Source organism: Eumetopias jubatus, unplaced genomic scaffold (assembly GCF_037043125.1).
Source record: "Eumetopias jubatus isolate StellerSeaLion01/CBP00866 unplaced genomic scaffold, mEumJub1_p1.0 scaffold_10, whole genome shotgun sequence".
NCBI lineage: Eukaryota > Metazoa > Chordata > Mammalia > Carnivora > Otariidae > Eumetopias > Eumetopias jubatus.
The window spans coordinates 76,631,979-76,653,505 of record NW_028274816.1 but is presented as its reverse complement, the minus strand read 5'-3'; the positions used below and the strand labels follow the sequence as shown (position 1 = coordinate 76,653,505).

General features: G+C 55.1%; 1 protein-coding gene across 1 annotated transcript in view; it reads left to right on the top strand.

The window, feature by feature from the left end:
• Positions 1-21,527, top strand: part of NTN1 (netrin 1) — a 155,997-nt gene that overhangs the window by 108,145 nt on the left and 26,325 nt on the right. Inside the window, exons 3-4 of the mRNA XM_028125143.2 lie at positions 3,252-3,401; positions 5,984-6,037. Coding sequence (XP_027980944.1) covers positions 3,252-3,401; positions 5,984-6,037 — 204 coding nt within the window. The remainder of the gene's footprint in view (positions 1-3,251; positions 3,402-5,983; positions 6,038-21,527) is intronic.

Here is a 21,527-nt window from a genome sequence, read left to right as displayed (position 1 = left end):
TTGCATAAAGGACATAACTTGGGCTTTCCCTATATGTGGGTTTTGGGGGGAAGGTCCTTGCTTTGGGGCTCTGTTGCTTGGAATTGAGAATGAGTGCAACCCAAGTCTGTTGGGATTACATTTGGCCCCCAGGTAACAGAAAGCCCTCCAAGCCAGGTAAACTGGGATTTCTCCTTCTAGACCAAGAAGTGCAGAGGGGGCTGTCTGGAGTGGGTGAGGGTCTCTGTGATGCCCTGAGAGATCAGGCCCTTACCGCCTCCCTTCCCCTGGGTTTCTCCTGGGCAGCCTGCAGTCTCGTCCTCTGAGGTCATGCAGACTCCACAGGTGCATGGGAGGACCCGAGGGGACGATGTGTGGATGTGCTCAGATGTTCCCAGGTATTCGGGTGGTGGGCGCTGTGCTGGAGGCACGCTCCCCCCTAGTGATGGTCCCACCACCCTAGAGGTGACCTGAGTAGCCTACTGAGGCCCCCCCGCCCCCCTTTGGCACCCCGATGGCTTCTCTTCCCGGAACAGGGATTTTTTTCATGGAAACACAGCCAGCTCTGTCACACCAGGCGAAGGGGCCATGGGCTCACAGTCTCTGCAAAATCTGGGGAGAAAGATTAGAAACCCAGCAGCGAAGCACCCCCTTCTTTAATCAAAGGACGGGCCCAGAGGACGTGCCAGCTCCCCGCTATCACTGAGGATGGCCCTTGTCCCCAGCCGACGTCAGCTGGAGCCTGGCTCTCCGCCCCCCCCCCCCCCCCCCGCCCCGGCGGCTCGCCAGCCCAAGCAGCTGACGGGTCACCAAGCTGCGAGGGGCCATGGGCGAAGACAGTGCCGTTCACCCACTGCAGCCCCCTGAGATTTTGCTCTGCACCGCTCCCGCTTTGGGAAAGGCGACCTGTGCCTCTGGGTGACTCGGCTCTGACCCTTCAGTGCCTGAGCAACCTTTGGTGACATCCTCTCAGCCAAGGGCTCCGATCCAGAAGTTCCTGGCCCACAGCTGTGTTCCGTCAGCACGGAGGGGAGGAGGGCTTGGCACGAATCTTAGCATGACCAGCAGGCTTGCCGAGCAGGCCACGGGAGGTCAGCTAGCATGAGCCTCGGGTGTCCACATCCGCCCGGCGCCCCGTGGCCCCCACCAGGCTTGGGACAGCGGGGTCCCGCGCTGTGGTGGTTTTGCCCTCTCAGAGATGCTGCCCAGGCCCGATCCGCCTTCCCGATCCGCAGGAGCGGGATTTCAGGGCACAGGGAAAGGTCAGAGGGCTTCTCCAGACATCCCCTTCTCACAGCATCGTCCCCAGCCTGAGTCTTTTCTCACCACGCGAGAGGAGAGAACACAAGATCAGACCAGCGGGGGATGCACTTGAATTTAGGGGAGATTGAAGAAGACATGTTCCTAATGGGAGAATTTACTGCTGCTTACAGGGACAACACGGGGACAGCCCCTCTGTCCTCCCGTGGATCCTGCAACAGGAGAAACCCGCTGGCAGCCCCCCACCCCGCCCCAGCCTGGGCTGCCCGTGCGCCACCCCCATTCCTTCCATCCCCGGCCCGTGGCCCCTGCCCTCCGCTAGCCTCAGTGGGGGGTGCCCACAGCCAGGACCCCCACCCAGAGAGCTTCCAGAAGCTTCCACGTGTCTAGACACCACTTTGACAAACAATTCCTCACATTCCTGTCCTTTCTGCGTCCTGTTTCCAACTTCTCCTCGTCTGGGCCGCTCCGGGCCGACTTTGGGGGGCAGTGGGCAGCCACGTTCTCACTGGCGGGCTCGTGCCTCGTCGGGCAGTGCTGGCTGGACGCTCTGCTCACGCTTCTGTTCTTGGATGCTTTTTCTCCCCATTTGGAGGAGAAACACTTAGCAGCTTTTGGCAGACGGCTCCCCCCCGCCCCCCTGCCTCTGCGCCCCACACCCGGGCTTCCCTGGGGAAGGGGGTGGGCAGTGGAAGGAGAGGCTGCATGTCTGCCCCATTCATCCTGCCTGCCTCCCCCTACCCGCGCCCTGAGCCCCCCTGGATTCTGGGAAGCGGGATCGGGCCGGGAACTCGGGTGCCCCCTCCGTGCAGGCATAGCTCCTCTTGCCCGAGCCACCCGGGGTTGGTGGGCACCTTGGATGCTCAGGCTGCTATAACAAAACACCACAGACGGGTGGTTTAGACAGCAAGCATTTTATTTCTCATGGTTCCGGAGGCTGAGAAGTGCAAGATCAGTGCACCCCACATCCCGTGTGTGGGGAAGGCCGGCTTCCTGGGGCGGGGGGGTGGCCTTCCTGCTGTGTGCTTATGCAGACAGCTCTCGCTCTTCCTCTTCTTAGAGGGGGGCCCCCTCTATGACGCCCCCTAAACCTGACCACCACCTGAAGGTCCCACCACATTGGGATTTAGGGCTTCAGTGTGAATTTGGGGGGACACAAGGCTTCAGTCCATAGCAGTGGGGATGTCCCCCCACAAAGTCCTCTGGCCACTCTGTCCCAGGGATCACGTCCTTGGAACACAGGGAGGGACCCTGGGATGTAGCACACCAGGGTGGGCCACTCCAGCTTTCTAGCCTGTTCCAGACTAGGACAAGGGGTGCAGGGCCTGTTCTGTGGGGGGGCCTCACCTCCCAGCATGGCCACTCCCTTTCTGCGCGGCCCCAGGAGCCTCCTTCACCTCCCTGCTCTCTGCACTTCTAATCAGGGTGTTGAGGTGATCACTGTGGTCTGGTGCCACGGTTTTCGGTTGGCACCTTGGACCTCCTGGCTGCAAACCAGGGCGGGCGCGGCAGCCTGGCGGGTCTCACCTCCCTGGCCACCCCCTCTGACCTGGCAAACCCCAAGGCTGCATCGTGTTCCAAACATGGAGGGTAGGGAAGGAGACCCGGGGGCAGAGGAGCGGGGAGACACAGACTTACCTTGTGGGGAGTCAGACCCCTCTGCTTGTGATCAGCCTGAGGGCTTTGCCTTCCTTCCTGTCTTCCCCTCGGGACTTTGGAAGGGCTCCCCTGCTGTACTTCCCGGCTGCCAAAACAGCCTTTCATGGTGGTCCATTTTGATTTCCAGTCCCCATCTCCAGGGAGGCAGGTGGGCGGTGATCAGAGCTTCTGGAATATGTGTGTATGGGGGTGCCTGACTGGGCATGCCTCCCTCAACCCCACGCTTCCCCCCCGTCTGCCGGGGTGGGGGTCCATGGGACACCCCAAGGTGGGGCGGGATTGCAAGGGAGGGGCCGACTACTCCCCTCCCCTGCCCACCACCCTCTAACCCTCCTGTCTTGTGTCCTCCACAGCCTGTGATTGCCACCCCGTGGGCGCGGCCGGCAAGACCTGCAATCAGACCACCGGTCAGTGTCCCTGCAAGGACGGTGTGACAGGCATCACCTGTAACCGCTGCGCCAAGGGCTACCAGCAGAGCCGCTCTCCCATCGCCCCCTGCATAAGTATGTGGTGCCGGGAGCCCCCCTCCTCCTCCGGACTCCGGCTGGGCTGTGGGGGAGGGAAGTCCTCTCTGAACCCCGCTGACATCCAGCGGGTTGAGCACTTTTCCATATGGGACCCCGTGCGAGACCTCCAAGCCTGGGGCGTTCTTGCGAAAGCAGCTGGGAGCTCAGCATAGGCAGCCTGCTTCTTCTCTGTCCTGATAAAGACCGAGTCTCCCGTTCCCAGGGGGAAGCAAGCCCCTTTCCACTACCTGGGGCCTAGTCCCATGTTCTGCCTTGGCTCCCAGACCTGGGGTGGCCTCGTACCAGGGGTCGCCATGGTGGCTGTGGTGGGCATTCCGGGATCCCCGGACCCTGGCAGATTCGGAGCAGAAGGGGCTGACCCTACAGGCTCCCAGGCGTGGCCCCCTACGGCCCTTATGACAGCTGATGGCTCCCCTGAGAGTCCTGGGGGCCCCTTGGACCAGCTGTTAGCCCCTTAGTTGCCGGAACTAGAGAAGGGGGTGAGCAAGACGGCAGGGGCCACTCAGGGGCCCTGGCGCAGAAGGGACTTAATGTTTTATAACTGGTAGGATCGTACCAGGTGTTATGGGTGGAGACTTAGCCTTGGTTGGAAGTCAGGCCTGGCTGGGAGCCAGCCCCCGGCCTTGGCCTTCCTGATTCCTTTGTGCAGGGCTGACCTAACCCAGAAGGGAGAGCAGAAAAAGGAGCAGATCCTGGCGGGTCTGCTTCTCCAGGGCAGGGGTTAGCTGGCCCGGGGATTTGACCCCACCACCTGTTTTGGTGGGGCTCAGTGTTTTCTTTTAATAATTCTTTAATGTTTGAAAGCAAAGTCAGGAGACGAATATTTTATGACACATGGAATGCTTGAAATGAAAAGTGGAGCGTCCATGAAGTTTTATGGGGACAGAGCCGCGCCCGCGCGTACCTGTTATCCGTGGCTGCTTTGAGCTCTAGCACAACTGACTAGCTACAGCGGAGTCCGTAGGACCCGCGGAGCTGGGCATATTCACTAGCTGGCTCTTTCTAGGAGAATCTGCTGACCCAGGGTGGTCACAGGGGTCCGGTCCCAGCAGATAACCCAAATCCTGGCCCCGGGAAATTGAGTTCCATATCCACCCCTCACAGAGCACCTTGAGACGGTTTTCACGACCACCTCTACTCGTCAGTCTCACAATTTGCAGAAACCCTTCTCTTCCGTCTAGCCAAAAAGCTGCAAAGTGAACATTTTGAGAAAGCTGGGAGGAAACCCGGCGCTGCCCCCGGGGGGTTGTGAAAACATAAGAAAAACAAACAAGCTGGAGCCGCCATGTCAAAGTCCCAAGGGGAAGGACCCTGAAATGGAGCTGATGGTTCACAGTCAGGGACAGAAACCTGGGGAAGCGGGAAGTCTCGCTCTGCGACCTGCTCCGGCAGAGGCCAGGCATTCCCGCCAACCATCTGAGGACCTGGCTCTCCACCCTGGGGTTTCTGGGAGCTCTTGCTGCGGCCGCCAGCTATAGGCACCCAAACCGTGTTCCCCCGGGGGGGCTCCTCCCTGTCTGGGCACAGCTCTGGGAGCCGGGCCCTCTGTGCACCTCCCGGAGCTCACCCGAGGCCCACGCCCATTGCTGCACATACCTGAGCCATCAGGACCACGGAGCTCCTGGGGGCTAAGAGCAGGCTGGATCTGTGGTCCGCTTCTTACTGAGTTGCTGTAACAGGCCACCCGTGGCTCAGTGCTGATTAAATCCCACCGAGAGCAAGAGCGGACCCCTGAATGGAGGGCTGGGTCTCAGGCATGCCCCCAGGCCCGAGCATCTGGACCCACCAAGCCTCAGGTCCCAGCTGATCCTGTCTGGAGATTGAGGGAGGTCTTACCCCGAACAGTCAGATGGTGGCCAGAGTCTGGGGGGTTCGTGGAGACCTCTGTGGCCCCCCTGTTCATGGAGGAGGCGAGTCCCTCCCCTTGGGGACTTTTGGTGGATGCCTGGGCGACTTTCCCAGAGACTGGAGGAACCTCTTCACCTTTCCTGAGCACAGGAGGAGTCAGGAGCTAGTAGGAAAGAATTGGCATTCGAGGTAGAAAGGGAACGACCCCGGTGAAGTGCATGCTTCTCTCAGGCCCTCGGATCCTCCTTAGTCTTCTGGCTACCGAAAAAAGTGTGAGCCCGTGGGAGCCTGGGCCCGGAGTGCAGACCGCCCCCCCCCCACATGCGTGAGACACCTCCCAGCCCCCTCGCCTGCCACCCCTGCCACGGAAGCCTACCCTGCCACGGAACCCGCCAGCGGGGGGAGGTCAGAGGGGAGCAATCACATCGTACGGGGAGGGGGGGTCAGCCCTCCACGCTGTGGGCCCGCCCTGCCTTCTCCCCACTCCTGTCCCTGCCTGGTGGAGGGACAGCATCCAGAGAACAAGGCCACGTTACGGGCCCGCATGCCAGCTTCCTCCGGCTCCTGGCCCTCCTCCTGTAGGGCTGAGGAGTGGGGAAGGGAGGAGAGCCCAGGGAGGAGTCTGTGCTCTGCCCGTTCTCTTCTAAGGTCAAAAATAACAGCTTTTTTTTTTACCTCGCTTTCTCTTCCTCCTGTCCCGAACCTCACAGAGATCCCTGTGGCACCACCGACCACGGCCGCCAGCAGCGTGGAGGAGCCGGAAGGTAAGCGTGTCCTGCTTTGCCATCGGGACGGCAGGGGTGGGGGGATCAGAGCTGCTAGACTCCTCAGAACCACCCTCAGGGAGCTGCTGGGTATGTGTGGTGGCCCCTGGGGCTGGACTGAGGAGGATGGAGCCACACGGCATTTTTCCGGTGATGCCCCCTCCGAGAATAAAAGGGAGGGGGGCTTCCTGGTGCCTGCAGGCTAGCTTCTCACCCAGGCCCGAGACCCTCCTGCTCATGCCCCCAGGGTAGCAAGGTGCCTGTGTGCCCAGCACCGTCGGAGCTGGGGTGCGTACTCCTTCCTGGGGCTGAAGAGAAGGCAGGAGGCGGGAATGGGGATGAAAAAAGCATCTTGAGCACAGGGGTCCACGAACAGGATTCACGGGGCTGGGAGCCCGGACGGGAAGAGCATCACACCTTCACTGCCCCTCACTTCTGCCCAAAATCAAGTGCTCTCTCCATGGGCCACAAACCCCCGGAGGGGTGGGCAGCCCACAGAAGTCACAGCGAATTTCACACCGCATTCGAGTGGCTACAGAGATCATGAAATGCTGTGTGTGTTCGTTGTTGCTTCGGAAGGACGGAAGTTCCCGGACTCGCAGCTAGATCCTGATTTATAATCATTAGTAAAGAAGCACGTATATTATGCAACTGTATCGTAAAGCTGGGTTTTTGGAAAATATTTGGATGGGTATATTTCAGTATTATTCGTTTCCTGTATTCCACAGGACTCGCTGTGTGTTTTATTTTTGCATTTAGAAATATTGCTGGGAGAAAGGGTCCCTGGGCGTCCCCAGACCCTTGGTACAGGAGGGGTTACGCAGCCCGGGCCTTGGGCACAAAGAGGGCTCACGGCCTGGCTGGAAGGTGCGCCTGGTGGAGAGCAGGCCAGACCCGCTGTGAGGTCAACAGCCCTCAACTAGGAAAGGACAGAGGAGCATTGCAGGGAGTGCCTGAGGCCACACGGTGGAAAACCACAGAGATCTTGGTCTTGGGTTGTTGGGCAGTCTTCAGTCCCCTTTGGCTGAGCTGCGGGGGACCCTTCCAGGAGGAGCAACAACGGGAAGGCGTTGTAGAGAAGTAGCATCCCCCGGTACCTGGGAGGCGGGATGAGGGAGCTCTTACTGTAAGAACGTAATTCAAGGGAACCTCCAGCTCTGGGGGGTTGGGGGGAGCAGTGAAGACACTTCCCTTTAGCGGAGTTTTGATGCTAGCTTCCTCCTCGTGACATGGGTCACAGGAGGACTCACCTGGCCAAGCTCCTCCTGGGGGCAGTGTGCACAGCTGGTCCAAGGGCAAGGCGGCTCCCGCCTCTCTCGCGGCTCCTGCCTCTCTCGCGCCTCCCTGTTTCTGGTCCTTGCAGCTTGACTTGAAAACATGCAACCATCTTGGCTCGGCAGGTAAAAGTCTCCTGAGCAACACTTAGAAACACTTGTAGCAGCATCCTGCTCGGAAAAGTCTTTCTTAGCCGTTGTTTTGATTTCATTACTGCGACTCGCCTTTCTTCCCCCTGCACCTTTCAAATCATGGCTTAAATGGAAGCAGGCATCATATGAACGCCCTGACCGAGCGCTTTCCTCACGGAGGGGTGAAGTGCACAGGTGTGATGCTTGTCCTGGTGCCCGTGGCTGTGGCCTGACCCTTTCTGACCTCCTCCGGAGCTCTCCAGGTGTCCGGAAATCTCTGGTGCTCCCTCCGGGGAGCTGAGGCCACTGCCAGGCCCGGAGCGCCGCACTCTGGAGCCGGCCACCACCACACAAAGCCCGGCTCGCCTGTCTCGGCAGGCCGGGATGTCGTGGGCAGGAGGCCAGGGGGCCCCCTGGGTAGCGGGGCTGGGAGCTCATACTCCCAAGCCTGTCGATTCTTGCAGTGTTTGAATAGGGAAGGCTTCTGTGCCAGGCCGCCCGAGAAAAGCTTGTTTACTTTTGCCTGCGTAATGGAGGAGAATTAATAAACCGAGAATTTGTCCTGAAAGCTGATGGACATAACCTCGCCCTGAACCCATCCCCTCGAACAAATGCTGTCCACCTGCTCACTGAGCTGGCTGGGACCCTCTCTTGGGGCAGGGAGGTGAGGAACGCCTGGCCCGTGGGAGGTCTGGGGCCCCGGGGTGGGGGGTGGGGTGGCGGCCCTGGAGGAAACCGAGTAGGAACGGGATCGGGACCACCCCCTCCAAGCCCACCTGCTTATGGTCATAGAGACCTCCAGCCCCCAGACCTAAAAGAGGGCCACCTGCCTTCCCTTGCCGTCCATCAACTCGGAGATGGTTGTTGATCTGCATGTTTGTTTGGTTCAGCGGGAGGAGTGTGGTTTGGAGCCGGGTGACCTGGGGTCGATTCTCCACTGGCTGCGAGGCCTTGGACAGTGATCGGCTTCTTCCATGGTCCCTTATAGAGCTCTCGGCGGGCAGAAGCGCCCGGGGCAATGGTTGACAGCTGGCTGGGCCAGGCCTGGTTTGTAGCATTTGCCACTTTCCCTAGTGTAAACACTCCTCCTGTGGCCAGTTTCCCCCCAACTGGGGCCCTGCGAGGCACCTGGGCAGTCAGCCCCCCAGGGGGGCCTGCAGAGAACTCTGAGGAGCCCAGCAGCTGTAGGAAGGGCTCCATCCTCAGGTGCTCTCAGGTGGGGGTGCTGGGCTGGGGGCTGACCTTAGACGTGTCCCATCTGGGAGCTTCTCAGCCCTTCCATTTTTTTCTCATGGAAGAAAATCGGGGTTATATACACCTGCAGCCTGGATTAGCTTGGCTCTTTCTGGTTTTTGGCTCTCGTTTTGCAAGATAAAGAATAGGTTGGGTGAGTATGGAAAACCAACTGGTGACACTTGAATGCAGTACTGGCCAGGTGTTGGGGGGCAGGACAGTGGGGAGGAAAGAGCACTGGCTAAATTGGGAGCCTGGGGCCTGAGTTCTGTCTGATCTGGTTTCCTGAGACAGTGGTCCCCCCACCCCCATTATCCATGCGGGATACATCTCCAACACCCCCAGTGGATGCTTGAAACCACAGATAATACAGAACCCTGTTCATACTATGTTTTTTCTCATACATGCATCCCTGTGGCAGAGTTTAAAATATAAATCAGGCACTGTAAGAGACCAACAATAACTCAAAATAAAATAGAACAGTTATATCAAACGTGAACTCAGTCTCTCGCTCAGCACATCTTACTGTGCTGCACTCACCTGTCTTCTTCTGGTGAGGGTGAGAGGTGGGAAGGTGCCGCGTGGGGTGATGAAGGAGGTGAATTGAGCTGAGCAGAGGTCTCCCGCCTGCAGAGCTGCTCACGGGGACGGTGGGATTATGGCAGGACTTGTGGGCGTGAGGACAGGTGTGGAGGGTCAGCTTGCTGGAGGTCTCTTGAGAGGACCTTGGGAGGGAAAAGGTGGTGCTGCCCAGGGCGGGGGTGGGGCAGCTGAGGGAGCTAATAGCTGCTGCTATTAGACCCTGAACGTAGCGGAGAGTTGAAAACCGGAAGTCAGTTAAAGGTCAAGTGCTTGACTTCGTGATAGCGGAAAGGTGGGAACAGCCCACATGGCCATCGCTGCGCGAATGGGTAAACGTGGCATGGCACGTCCATATGGGGGACTAGTATTCGGTCATAAAAAGGAATGAGGTACCGATACACGCAAACTTGGATGAACCTTGAGGATGGTTTGCAGAGTGAGGGAAACCAGAGATAAATGGCTGCATAACATTATGATTCCATTTCTATGAAATGCCCAGAATGAGCAAATCCAGACACCAGAAGTAGCTTAGTGGTTGCCAGGGACTGGGAGGCAGGAGGAGTGGCGAGTGATATTTGATGGATACGGGTTGTCCTGTTGGGGTGGCGGGAAGGTTCTGGAACTGGACAGTGGGGATGGGTCATATTGTGAATGTGCTTAATGGCACTGAATTGCCTCATTGAAAAAGGGTAAAAATGGTGAACTTTAGGTGTATTTCACCACAATTAAAAAAAAGTCACGTGCTTAAGATATAGGGTCCAAGAGAGATGTGAATCTGGGTTGCTTGGGGTGGGCTAAGCAGAGCGTAGGATGGGGCCCGGAGTCTGGGGCATAAGCAGCAATGGGGGGACATGCTTTGATCACTGGGAGAATTTAGAGGCCATGGGGTTTCTTTGAGCACCTTCTCACGTCACCTCCACGCAGGAGTAGCTCAGATAGGGAGATGGCAGACAGCCTCTGGGCTTCCTGGACATTCAGCAGGGGCCATGTTCCTTCCCATTATGTAGAAAAGGTCTGGCCACACAGCCTGCATCCTCTTTCTCATTTGGGGGGTCATCAGGGAAGGAGGGGTTCCTTCCCTGGGTACTGGGCCTTTGGGACTCCTGCTGTAGGAGAAAGGGGGCCCACGGCGGGGGCGGGGGCTGCTGACAGGAGCTGGAATCGCTGACCCCACAGGCAGCCCATGCCCCTTGTAAGAACAGTCTGTTAATGGCCTGAAATCCTGGTTTTCGAAGGTGGTACGAAGTGGGAGGTTAGGCCGTCCGGGATCAGCTGTTTAGGGACATGACCGTCAGATAAGTATGACCAGACGAGGCTGGACCAGACGCATGATTAAAGATAAACAGATTCTGGCTCAAAGAGGAAGCAGAAGGAGGTGACATTTACGGAGTGCTTACTCTCTCCTAGGCATGCTTCTCAATTATTAGCCGTTAATCATCCGTTCCCCCCAGAGGAGGTGGGCACTGATTAGCCCCCATGGTACGGAGGAGAGACTGAGTCACAGGGAGGTCCATAAGGACCCATAAGCAGCGCAGCCGGCATCCCAGGCAAGGTCTCCTGGCCTCGGAGTTGACCTCCATGTCATTCTGTCTCCAGGGAGCTATGCTGGTTGGCCATTTCAGGGTAATTTCTAAATATATCTTCCTGACCGTGTGGTAGCATTCTACCGGGAGAGAAGACAAACGGTGCATCTGTTGGGACCGAAAACCAAGGTAGAGGCAGAGGGGCAGCCGGTTAAAAGCTTCTGGTTTTTTGCAGGTGCCTGTTACAGTGGCTCTTGGGGGTGTGGTTGGTCGGCATGTGGGGCTGGCGTGGAGGACCATGCAGAGCTCTGTCTCTTTGATCACAAGGCGGCCCCGAGTGAGACGGGGCAGATGGATCAGCTTATAGGAGAAAACAGTTTGGGTGGGGGAGCAGGTGCCTTTCCCACACACAGGATGGTGCTTGCATCCTAAAGACATGCCAGTAGAGAACCAGCCAAAAATCAGTACAACGGATAGGAGCCTGGCTGGTAGGCCATCACACAATTAACATTCAAAGAGCAGTAAGTTTTCTTACGTATCAGCAAGAACTACATAAAAACAGTGTCCTAGTGAGTGAAAATGTTCAAGGGATGTCTGGCCTATAGTAAGTGATCAATGAAGACACAGCATTTGTATAATGGAAACAAAATCCCTATTAGAACAGTACCAGAAATATCAAATATACAGAAATAAGTGTAGCATTACAAGTACAGCATGTAGATTTTTACAAAGGGTAAAACTTTTCTAAGGGACACTATGGAAGACCAGAAAAATAAGGGAAAAAACAAATAAGGGGAAGATCTTACCGCATTCTGGGAGGGCAAGACTCCACGCTATGAAGTGCCAATTCGCCCCAAAATAATCTGTAGGGTTAGCATGATTCTAGTCAAAATCCTAATGGGACAGGACATGATTCTTAAGTTCAGCTAGAAAAATAAATGAGCATTAATCATCAAGAATTTTTTGAAAAGAAGAGTAATGAAGGGTGACTTGGCCTACCAGATTTTTACAATATTATAACCAGGATATTTAAATTAGTGTGATAGAGAAATCACACAAGGTGAGTTGAAGTCCAGAAACAGACTCAAATGTAAACATAAGAACTTAGTAGACGGTAACGCTGAGATTACTAATCAATGAAGAAAGGATAAATCAATCAGCAAATGGTGCTGGGAAAACTGGCTATTTATTTTAAAATAATAATAAAAGATTTTTACTACAGGCTGTGAGCCAACATAAATCCCAATGGATTAGATATTTCTATATTTTTAATGAATCCTTAAAAGTTCTAGAATAAAACATCAGCATCAATGTAATCTTGGGGTCAGGAAGGCTTTCTAAATATGATACAAAAGTCAGAAATCACAAGAGGAAAGATCTTAGGTCGATAAAAGTGGAAACTTCTGTACGTCAAAACTCTGTAAGCAACAGAGAGACAAACTAAAAGCTGAGAAAAATATTTGTGACATGGATGACCAAAGATTAATATCCTCAATAAATAAAGAGCTCTTATAGTTCAACAAGAAGGGGGGAGATTCCATTACCAAATTGGGTTGAGAGAATGAACTAGAAATTCAGAGAATTTGTACACATGGAAAAAAGCATCTGAAGTATTATACTTACCTAGTAATAAAGAAACAACATTAATAAAAATACCATCTCAAAACTTATGATAACTATTTACAAAACAAAAAGTAATTCCCTGTGTTGAAAGGGTTGGGAAACAGGCACTCACCCACTCTGGTGATGGAAGGTCAGGTTGGTACTACTTTTTATGAAGGGTGATTTGGCCTCACGTATCAAAATGTATCTTTGACTCCATGCCTTTCTAGGAACTTAGCCTAAGGAAATAGTGAGATGTGCCAGGATTTAGCTATAAGGTTTCTTTTTGTGGCATTGTTTATAATAACAAAAGAGGGAAACAACCAGTTATCTTTCAGTAGAGTTTTAGTTACTCAATTATGGGATATCCGTATAATTATGTTGTAGGAGAATATTCAAATACGAAATGGAAAGATACAATACATTGCCAAAGCAGATTACACATGGAGGGTCAGCTTTAGTGAAAAGTTGGACCAGACACATGATTAAAGATAAATACCTTCTGGAGGGTCAACTTTGGTGAAAACCTGGCTTGTAGAACATTTTAAATAAATGATTTCATTGTGCTCACATATTTCTGTGGTTCTCGGCAATGGGGCTAATTTTGCCCCCAGGAGACATTTGGACATTTCTGGAAGACATTTTTGACTGTCACAACTGGAGAGAGGGTGGTGTTGTTGGCATCTAGGGGGGAGAGACCACCCCAGAAGACACAGGGCAGCCTCCACAACAAAGAATTATCCAGCCCCATATGCTAATAATGCCATCGAGGTGGTATACTGACATAGGATAAAATCCATGTGTTCGCTCCAAAAGCATTAAGGAAAGATGTTGCTGCATTCAAAGATAGACCGGCTCATTTCTTACTTATGTGTGATATTGAGATGCGTGCAGCTGAGGGTTTAGAAAGCGATGTTTTCTCAAGTCAGCAAGGAAATCTTGCGTTCCCATAGGAAATGTTTGCCAGTCCATTTTCCATGGAAAATCGCCCAATCTAAAAAAAAAATTATCCCAAATTCTCAGTGTTCCTATAAATTACTGTATTTTGGAATTAATGTGATTTAACCAATTGTTAAAGTTCTTATTGCGGAAAAACCTCAAGAGCCATAGAGAGGACAGAGTGCTCGGTACTCATATTCCTATCATCTAGCCTTAGCAAGTCACATTTCGCCCCCTTTGCTTCAACCATTTGTTTTTTGCTGAAACATTTTTAAAGAAAAGCTTAGGGACGCCTGGGTGGCTCAGTCGGTTAAGCGTCTGCCTTCAGCTCGGGTCATGATCCCAGGGTCCTGGGATCAAGCCCCGCATCAGGCTCTCTGCTCAGCATGGAGTCTGCTTCTCTCTCTCCCTCTGCCCCTCCCCCTGCTTGTGCTCTCTCTCAAATGAATAAATAAATAAAATCTTTAAAGAAAAAGAAAAGCTTAGACATTATGGCATTTCACCCCAAAATATTTCAGAATACCATTTCTGAAAACTAAGAACATTTTCCTGAATCTTCTCAATAACACGGTTACACCTGACAAAATTAACAAAAAGTCTTTTCATGTCGTCTGGTGCCCAGTCAGCCTTCAGACTTCCTTGGTCATCCCTCACGTATCTTTTTTTTTTTTTTTTAAGATTTAATTAATTTATTTATTTGAGAGAGAGGATGAGTGGGGAGGAGAGGGAGAAGCAGGCTCCCCGCGGAGCAGGGAGCCCGATGTGGGGCTCGATCCCAGGACCCCGGGATCATGACCTGAGCGGAAGGCAGACGCTTCACCGACTAAGCCCCCCCAGGCGCCCCTTCCCACGTGTCTTCTATAGCTGGTTTGCCCAATGGTTTCAGTGTTAAAGGGCTATGCAGTAACGTGCTTTACAAAGCGTTGTTTTTAGAGGCGCATCTAGTCCCTGGGCATGGGCTGCTTCTGGGGCTATAAGGCACGTGGAATGGCGTATCTCATGACAAGTGCGACGTGGCTGCCACCCATCATCATCATTAGTCTCGTGGCCTAAAGAAGGGGAAGGGCCACGTCTGGCCTGAATGTGGCCCGCCCTGTGGCTTTGGGGTGGGGGTGGGGTGGGAGGTGTGAGCTTTGAGTTTCCTTTTGGGGAATGTCCCTGAGGAGGGGGCACCTCCACGGGGGCGGGGACAAGGGACTGAGATGCCATCGTAAATCCTTGCCACGCCCCTCCATGGTGGGAGCCGAGACGTTCTGCGGTGAATTGTCTTTGGCCACTGGTGACCCACAGAGAGGGCAACTTCAGAGGGTCCAGCTTACTGTTTGCTTCCCCTTGGCCAGGAGACCCGGCTCTGGGCAGCCTGCATGAAGCAGACCTCTTTCCTTCCTTCTCAGTCTGTCTGTCTGCTTTTCTCTGCCTTTGCTTCTGTCTCTCTTCTCCACCCATCGGCCACCACCTTCCTTATTCCCTTTCCTTCCCTGGTGTCCTCCCCCTCCCCCTTTGCTCTTCCCCGTTGGGGGTCTGCACAAAGGGTTGGGGCAGAGGTCAGGCTGGGGGGGGTGAGCAGGGCCAGGGAGAGCATGGCCACCCCCATCCCCTGCCTGGGGCCTCAGTCACCCCAGGGGGCACAAAGGAAGCCATTTCCATAGTGGGCTTCAGGACCCCATTGTTTCCTCTGCAGGTGGGGCGGCCACCAGCCTGGAGGAGGATAAAGGGATGAGCCCGGAGGCCAGAGGAGCAAGCGGGGGCGGAATATTTAGCCCTTCCTGGGAGCTCTTCCCACTGGGGACTCCGGGGGACGGCTGATGGGAACGGGACGAGTGACAGGTGTCAGAGAGGGGATTGGAATCCCTGGGGCCCGCCCCTGTGTCACACAGATGTCACAGAGTCCTTACAGGCAGAGGCTGGGGGGGTGGTGTGCAGCCTGCCGGGCTGGGCAGAGGCAGGCTGGAAGTCTCCCTGCAGGCCCCCGGCTGGGCACTGGTGGGGGGCGCACCGTGTCTGGGCTGTGCTAGGAAGCTGGCCGAGCCCCTGAGCCCACGGTCCGTCCTCTCTCTTGGTCAGGATTGCGGTCCGGCTTGGCCCCAGCAGAACCTCAGCAACCACTGACCTGGAGCAAGTAAGGCTCCCCAGCCCAGGGGTGGGAGTTGGGCAGCACCCACAGCGGTCCCCTAGATTTCCTCTCTACCTTGTATCAGTCTGCCGGAGTGACCGTGCGGCTGAAGCAACAGAAAATGACTTTCTCACTGTTCCGGAGGCTGGAAGTCCAAGATCAGGGTGCCCACGTGGCTGGGTTCTGGTGAGGACCCTCTTCCTGACTTGCAGGCTGCTGACTCGCTGGGTCCCCATGTGGGTGGGGAGAGAGCTCTCTGGTGTCTCTTCTGCTGAGGGCCCTGATCCCACCATGGGAATTGTGGTGGGAAACCATGCAGTCCTTGGCAAGTCATAATAGACAGCCTGAAACCAGGTAGTTTTTTACTTAAGAGCATGGATTATGAGTATTTCATGATTCTCTCCCCACCCCAATTAAAGTGTCCCTCCAGGCTAATTGATAGTGTGGGGCTCAGTCTTCTCAACGAAATGAAGCCAAATGGGCTACATGATCTACTGGGTCCCTCCCAGTTGGCGAGGAAGCCAACTGAAGTCTTAGGGCCTGGTGGTCCCCGAGCTTGCGAGGTTGCCTTGGGGCATTTAGACCACGAAGGGATTTAGAGACCCAGGGGAGGGAAAGGGAGGGGGAGAATGGACTCGGGCATTATCTGCCCACTTACTGGGCATCCTCCCTACTGCGGACATAGACTTCAGGGTTGGAGGGAGCAACGTGGCCGTGAGGCGGGGAGGCTGCCAGCTGCCTCCTACATCTGGGGTGTTGCTCAGACAACCACCCCCTCCTCCTGCTGAGTACAACTCTGTTCTCTGCTGCTTTGTTCCTTTGCTCCTAAAGCTGTGGGTCCCTGCTGTGCCCCAAGGCGTGGCCACAGAGATGGGGGACCTTGTGTCTTTGCCCTCCAGGGTAGAGCGTGAATTCAATAAGAGCCACCCCCCACTAGAGTGGTCAGCTTCTCCCTAGGGAAGATGCTGCCAAGTGTCATTTGCCCCGTTTTGTGATCTCTGCTCAATAGTAAAGGGCTCTGTAGGATTGAGAAAAGGAGAAAGTCGTTTTGTTTGCAGAGATTAGAAATGGACTGGGGTCCAGGCTGGATTAGGCTTTCCACCCATTGCCTTTCCCTGTCCCCTTCCATACCCAGCAAGTGGGACACACCCTTGGTTTCCTGGCCAAGCATTCCTTCTGCCCCACGAGGCCACCTCCTTTGGTGTCAAGGTTGGGAAGTTGTACTTCAGCGTCTTTAGCAGATGGAGAAAGCTCTGACAAGGTGGTCATCTTTTTAGGCTCCATAGTCCAGGATTGTCCTGGCTCTGGACTTCATCCCTGCCCTTTTTCCTCTTTGTGGCAAAGGTACTGCTGTAGATGGGAGAAGACGTGGAATGCCAGCCATTCTTTTGGGTTATCAGGGGCCCCGAGACAGAGATTCTTGCGCAGATGGTTTATTGAGGGGTGGGAGAAACCAGTAAGGGAGCGAGGGAAGGACAGGGCAGCAGAAGAAGCTAGGAAAACATGTGGGTTCGGGAGAAGTCTGGCCTCAATCTGATCCTGCAGAGAGCTCTGAAGGGTGAATCCCACCACAGTTATCCTGCTTACAGGTCAAAGGGCTGGACACTTACACCTGCCCGTGTAGCCTGGCCTTAGACTATAGACTGCCCCCCCTCCTTGTGTGTGTGTGGGGGGGTGGGCAGCGGTGTATGCAACTTCCCGGATATTTGCAAGCAGAACAGTTTCCATCAGCCAAAGGCAAGCCTTCAGAGAAGGTGCAAATGGGAGCCATTAGCTGCCAGCACCTGGAGCTGGACGTGGGTGCACTGGCCCCCTAAGGGCGCTCTGGGCAGGGCACCAACTACATCTGCTATACTGGGTACGTTATTTGAGGGGGGAAACAAGTTTTATTGGGATTTGGGGACCATCTATGGGTCTCTGTCTTGTCTACTCCAACCTCCCTACACTGTAAAGAGACCTGATGGTTATTCTCTGGGGCCCTATGTCCCCCCTCTGATATCCAGCCAGTCAGTAATGACTATTGGTTAGGGCAGGCTATGGCTACGACAAGAGGTCCTTGCGGCCCAACGCAGGTGTTTTTGGTTGGGCGGCTCCGTTCTAAGCAGGGAGTCGGGCCCAGGCTCCTTCCGTCATGTGGCTCTGCCATCCCCTAGGGCCTATGCGTCATCACTGGTTTGGCATAACTTAGGGCGGCAGTGGGAGACATGTCCGATCATCACTTCCACCCGTGTTCCATTGGCCAGAACTTAGTCACATGATCATACCTGACTGCAAGGGGTGCTGGGTAATGTAGTCTGTAAGCCCAGTAGAGACCGGTTATCACTTCTACCTGTGTCCCATTGGCCAGAACTCAGTCACATGACCACACTTGACTGCAAGGGGTGCTGGGCAATGTAGTCTGTAAGCCCTGGCGGGGGGGCGGGTACTTGTCCGGGCAGCACTTCTACCCATGTCCCATTGACCAGAACTCAGTCACGTGGTCACACCGGACTGCAAGGGGTGTTGGGTTGTGTAGTCCGTAAGCGCAGGACGTGCCTGAACCGGGCACACTCTTTCGCCAAAGACCTTTGTTCGCTCTGCTGACTTAAGGGGCATCTGTGGCCACCTCTGTGATCGTGGTGCCCCAGTTATTGGCACTGGAAAGAGATAGTAAACTGTGAGGGCCTTTTCTCTGTGTAGGAAGGACGAGGGACGTGCGTCCTGCCCGACAGCTGCCAGGGTTTGGGGTATAGCTTCCTACCCCTCCTCCCCCGGGAAAGTAAGCAAAGGCGACACCGGGTTCCAAGGCATGACCTCATTGGCAGTGGCTTAACCAGCTGGTCTAACCCGCCAACCAACCAGCCGGCAGACGCTACGGGGCTACAGGCATGCCTCTTTCATGACCTTCCCGGGGAGCCCCAGCTTAGCCTCCCTCCCTCTTGCCCCCCTGAATCACCCTTCAGTGTAGACAGCAGCTCCGGGCTGTGTCCACCATTGGCTCTGGCTGGAGAAGTGTATCCAGAGCCAACTGGATCCCCATCGGGACAGCTTTGTTTTCCCTGCCGAACACAAAATCCCCTGTTCACTCAGAGAGCCGACAAGGAGACCCCGTGGGGCTGGCCCTGTGGGAGCAGATTCCAGTGAATACAGCGCCCGAATGGCTTCAGCTTATTAAAGGCGAATACACAGGATAACTCTGCCCTCCAAGTGGGAGCCAGAATGGAGAGCACAGAGCTGTTGGAGCGGATTAGCAGCCGCAGAGTGACGCGGGCAGGTGCAGCCTTTTCTGCAATTTGGAAGGGTTTATGAAATACGGATCCTGTGCTCTATAAATCCTTCCCTTGGCCTCTTCTGGGCTGCAGGCTGAAAATGGGGATTTCCTGTCCAGCCAGGCTCGGTGATGGTTTGGAGGACTACCCACCCCTCCATTCCCAGCATTCCTTGGGAATTCCAGTCCGAGGATGTGTGCACTTGCCTGTTTATTCATTCGGTCTTCATTCATTCATCCCCTACACGTTTACTGAGGGATTGGTAGGGCCTGTGCTGGGTTTACAGAGATGAGGGAACGCGGAGCCCTGAGTTCAGGGGACTGTGGTTCACTGTGAGGGAAAGACGCATAGATGATTCTGAATCAGACCGTTACCTGGTACAGGAGAGCTAAGGGTTCACGTGTCAACAGCTACCCACGTGGCTTTCCACAGGCCTCCCACAGGCCTCCCAAGGTCAGGCTTCCCAGAGAGCCTGCTGGGTCTGCTCCTCCTTCATCCAAAGCCTCAGGTCCAAGGTGGCTCGTCACCCCTGCAGACGAGCTTCTCTTCCCTAATGGCAAACAAGGAGAACCAGTGGCATAGCTAGAAATTTGGGGTCCTCGAGCGAATCCTCTAGAAAGTCCATCTAACGTGGCACAGTTTACATGTTAAAACAGCTCAGGGGGCTGTATTTCTCCAGCTCTGAGGCAGATTCGGTCTCCATGTCTTTCCCTCGTAGAGATAGGACTGCCACAATCTGCCCCTGCCGGAGACCCCTCATTTAGCTAGGCAGCTCGTCTTTCTAAAGCCGGGTGACCTCCTTGTCTGGCCTCTTCAGCGGGTTTTCAGGGCTCATCTCTGGTGCAAGAGTTTTGTTCAAGGTTTTGAGCGTGTTATAGTGGGGAGGGGGAATGAAGGGGGTGGTGGGGACCGCAGGCCTACCATAAAGCCTGCTCTCCTAAGGGCAGAGGCACATGCAGTGAAATCAACGGGCTCTGAATAACTGTCGGGGGTGGGTGGGTTGCTATGGCTGGAGCTGGTGCTTGTGGATGCCAGGTACCGAGCCAAATGGTGTGTCCCACACATATGCCCCCACCCCGGGGGGGGTCAGAACCTGTTAGTCGTTTTGCACCCGAATTGTCCCGGCACCTCTCCGGGAGGCCTGTGTGTGAACTTCCGGTGCAGCACCTGACGGGTCTGCAGGATGTTCTCTACTTGTGGTTCCCTTTCATTTGTGGGTGGCGGCGGGCCGCGGTGGCGGGGGTTGTCGGGACGCCCTCCAGGACTGGGGGACAGATGCAGAGCACCAGTTGGAAATCCCGTGTCTGGGGAGTTCCGAAGAGGTGGTTGGTTACAAAATGGAAGACTGGTATAAAAGATGACCTTGGCCATCTCATGAAAGCCTGGACGTGTCCAGGTGGGGAGGGCAGGGCAGGGATGAAGTCCAGGGTGTCCACTGGCCTCTTGGTGACCTCTAGCCTCAAGGCCCTGCAGTGGCTCAGGGGAGAGCGGCTGTGCCTCCACCAGGAACATGAAGACTTCTAGAACCTTCTATGGGGCGGGGGGGGGGGCGGGGGATTTGTGTCTGTGGTTACATGGAGGCTGTCGAGAATTCTTTACTTCCCCAAAGCAGACACAGTACCTTCGTTCTCCACGTGGTTTCATCTGGACAAGGCGGATTTCAGTGTTTGTCAGCATTCCTGCGCTGCTGTGGCATGAGAAACCCCCCCTCCCCCTGTAAATACGGTTTGCAGACAGCTGAGGCATTAATTCATTGAAATGCCATGTACCTTTTTTTTCTTTTTAATCATTTTGGATGGAAATCTTTCCCAGATGCCTCGCCAACTTTCCTGCTCACGGAGCAGTGCCCATTGAACACGATCCCGCCTTTCAGGATGACGCAGCGGTTGCAAGACGGGCTGGTGCTGGGGTGCTCTCGTCATCCCGAAGCTGTCCAGCTGTGGTAGGACCGCTTGCCTCTGTTCGAACAGCCCTCGGACGTGCCACATCTGCTTTTCTTGGTTTCCTTCTTCCGGCCAGTGGGTCAATCTCCTGAGGGTCCCCCCCCACCCTTTAAATCTATCTGTCCTTCCATACCATGTTCTAGGGGCGGCGCTAACAGCATCCATTCTCAGTGTCTGTCAGGGAAGGATGGCTAAGCTATGAGCGAAGACCAGAGGGATTTCCTTTGCGATGGCGGTTGGGTTGCTCAGGCCTGCTCCTTCCTGGTTCTCCCCTGTCCCCATCCCCGAGACAGACAGGTGGCCTCAGCCTCAGCAGGACATTGTAGTCAGGAAGTATCTCCACACGCCGCAGAGATGCCCATGAAGTGAGGAGGAGACAGGATTAGTCCCTTTGGCTCTCACTTCAGAGAACGGAGGAACAGAGAGGCTAAGGAGAGGGACCAGCATGGTGGGGCTTCTGAAAGCCGTGGTTTTGGAGTTTGGGGGAACCCGGGAGGCTTGGAAGGGAGGGACGCTTTCTTTGAAGGTCTTGCGGGCTGATCTGTTGCTTAAATGGGTGGTGGGCGTGTGCTGGGCTGGTCCAGAGCGGGGAGCTAAGGCCACCTGGAGGACTTACAGAAACAGGTGAGGCTTAGCTCACAAAAGTCCTGCGTAACCCTAGGATCCGTGGTGAAGCAGCTTCGGGCTCGGGGTGGCAGCAGGGAGGGGCCAGGGAGGGCAGGCTGACCTTCGAGAACCCTTCCAGCTCTGAGAAGCTGGACTCCCTGACCCGTGTCCAGTGTATCAGTCAGAATAAACCAGGGATGCAAGAATGTGTCAGCTTTGCCCCGGAGCACCCAGAACACGTCGATGAGTTCTGAGGTTGATTAGTGATGTCTGCCATGAGCTCGGCCGGGGAAGC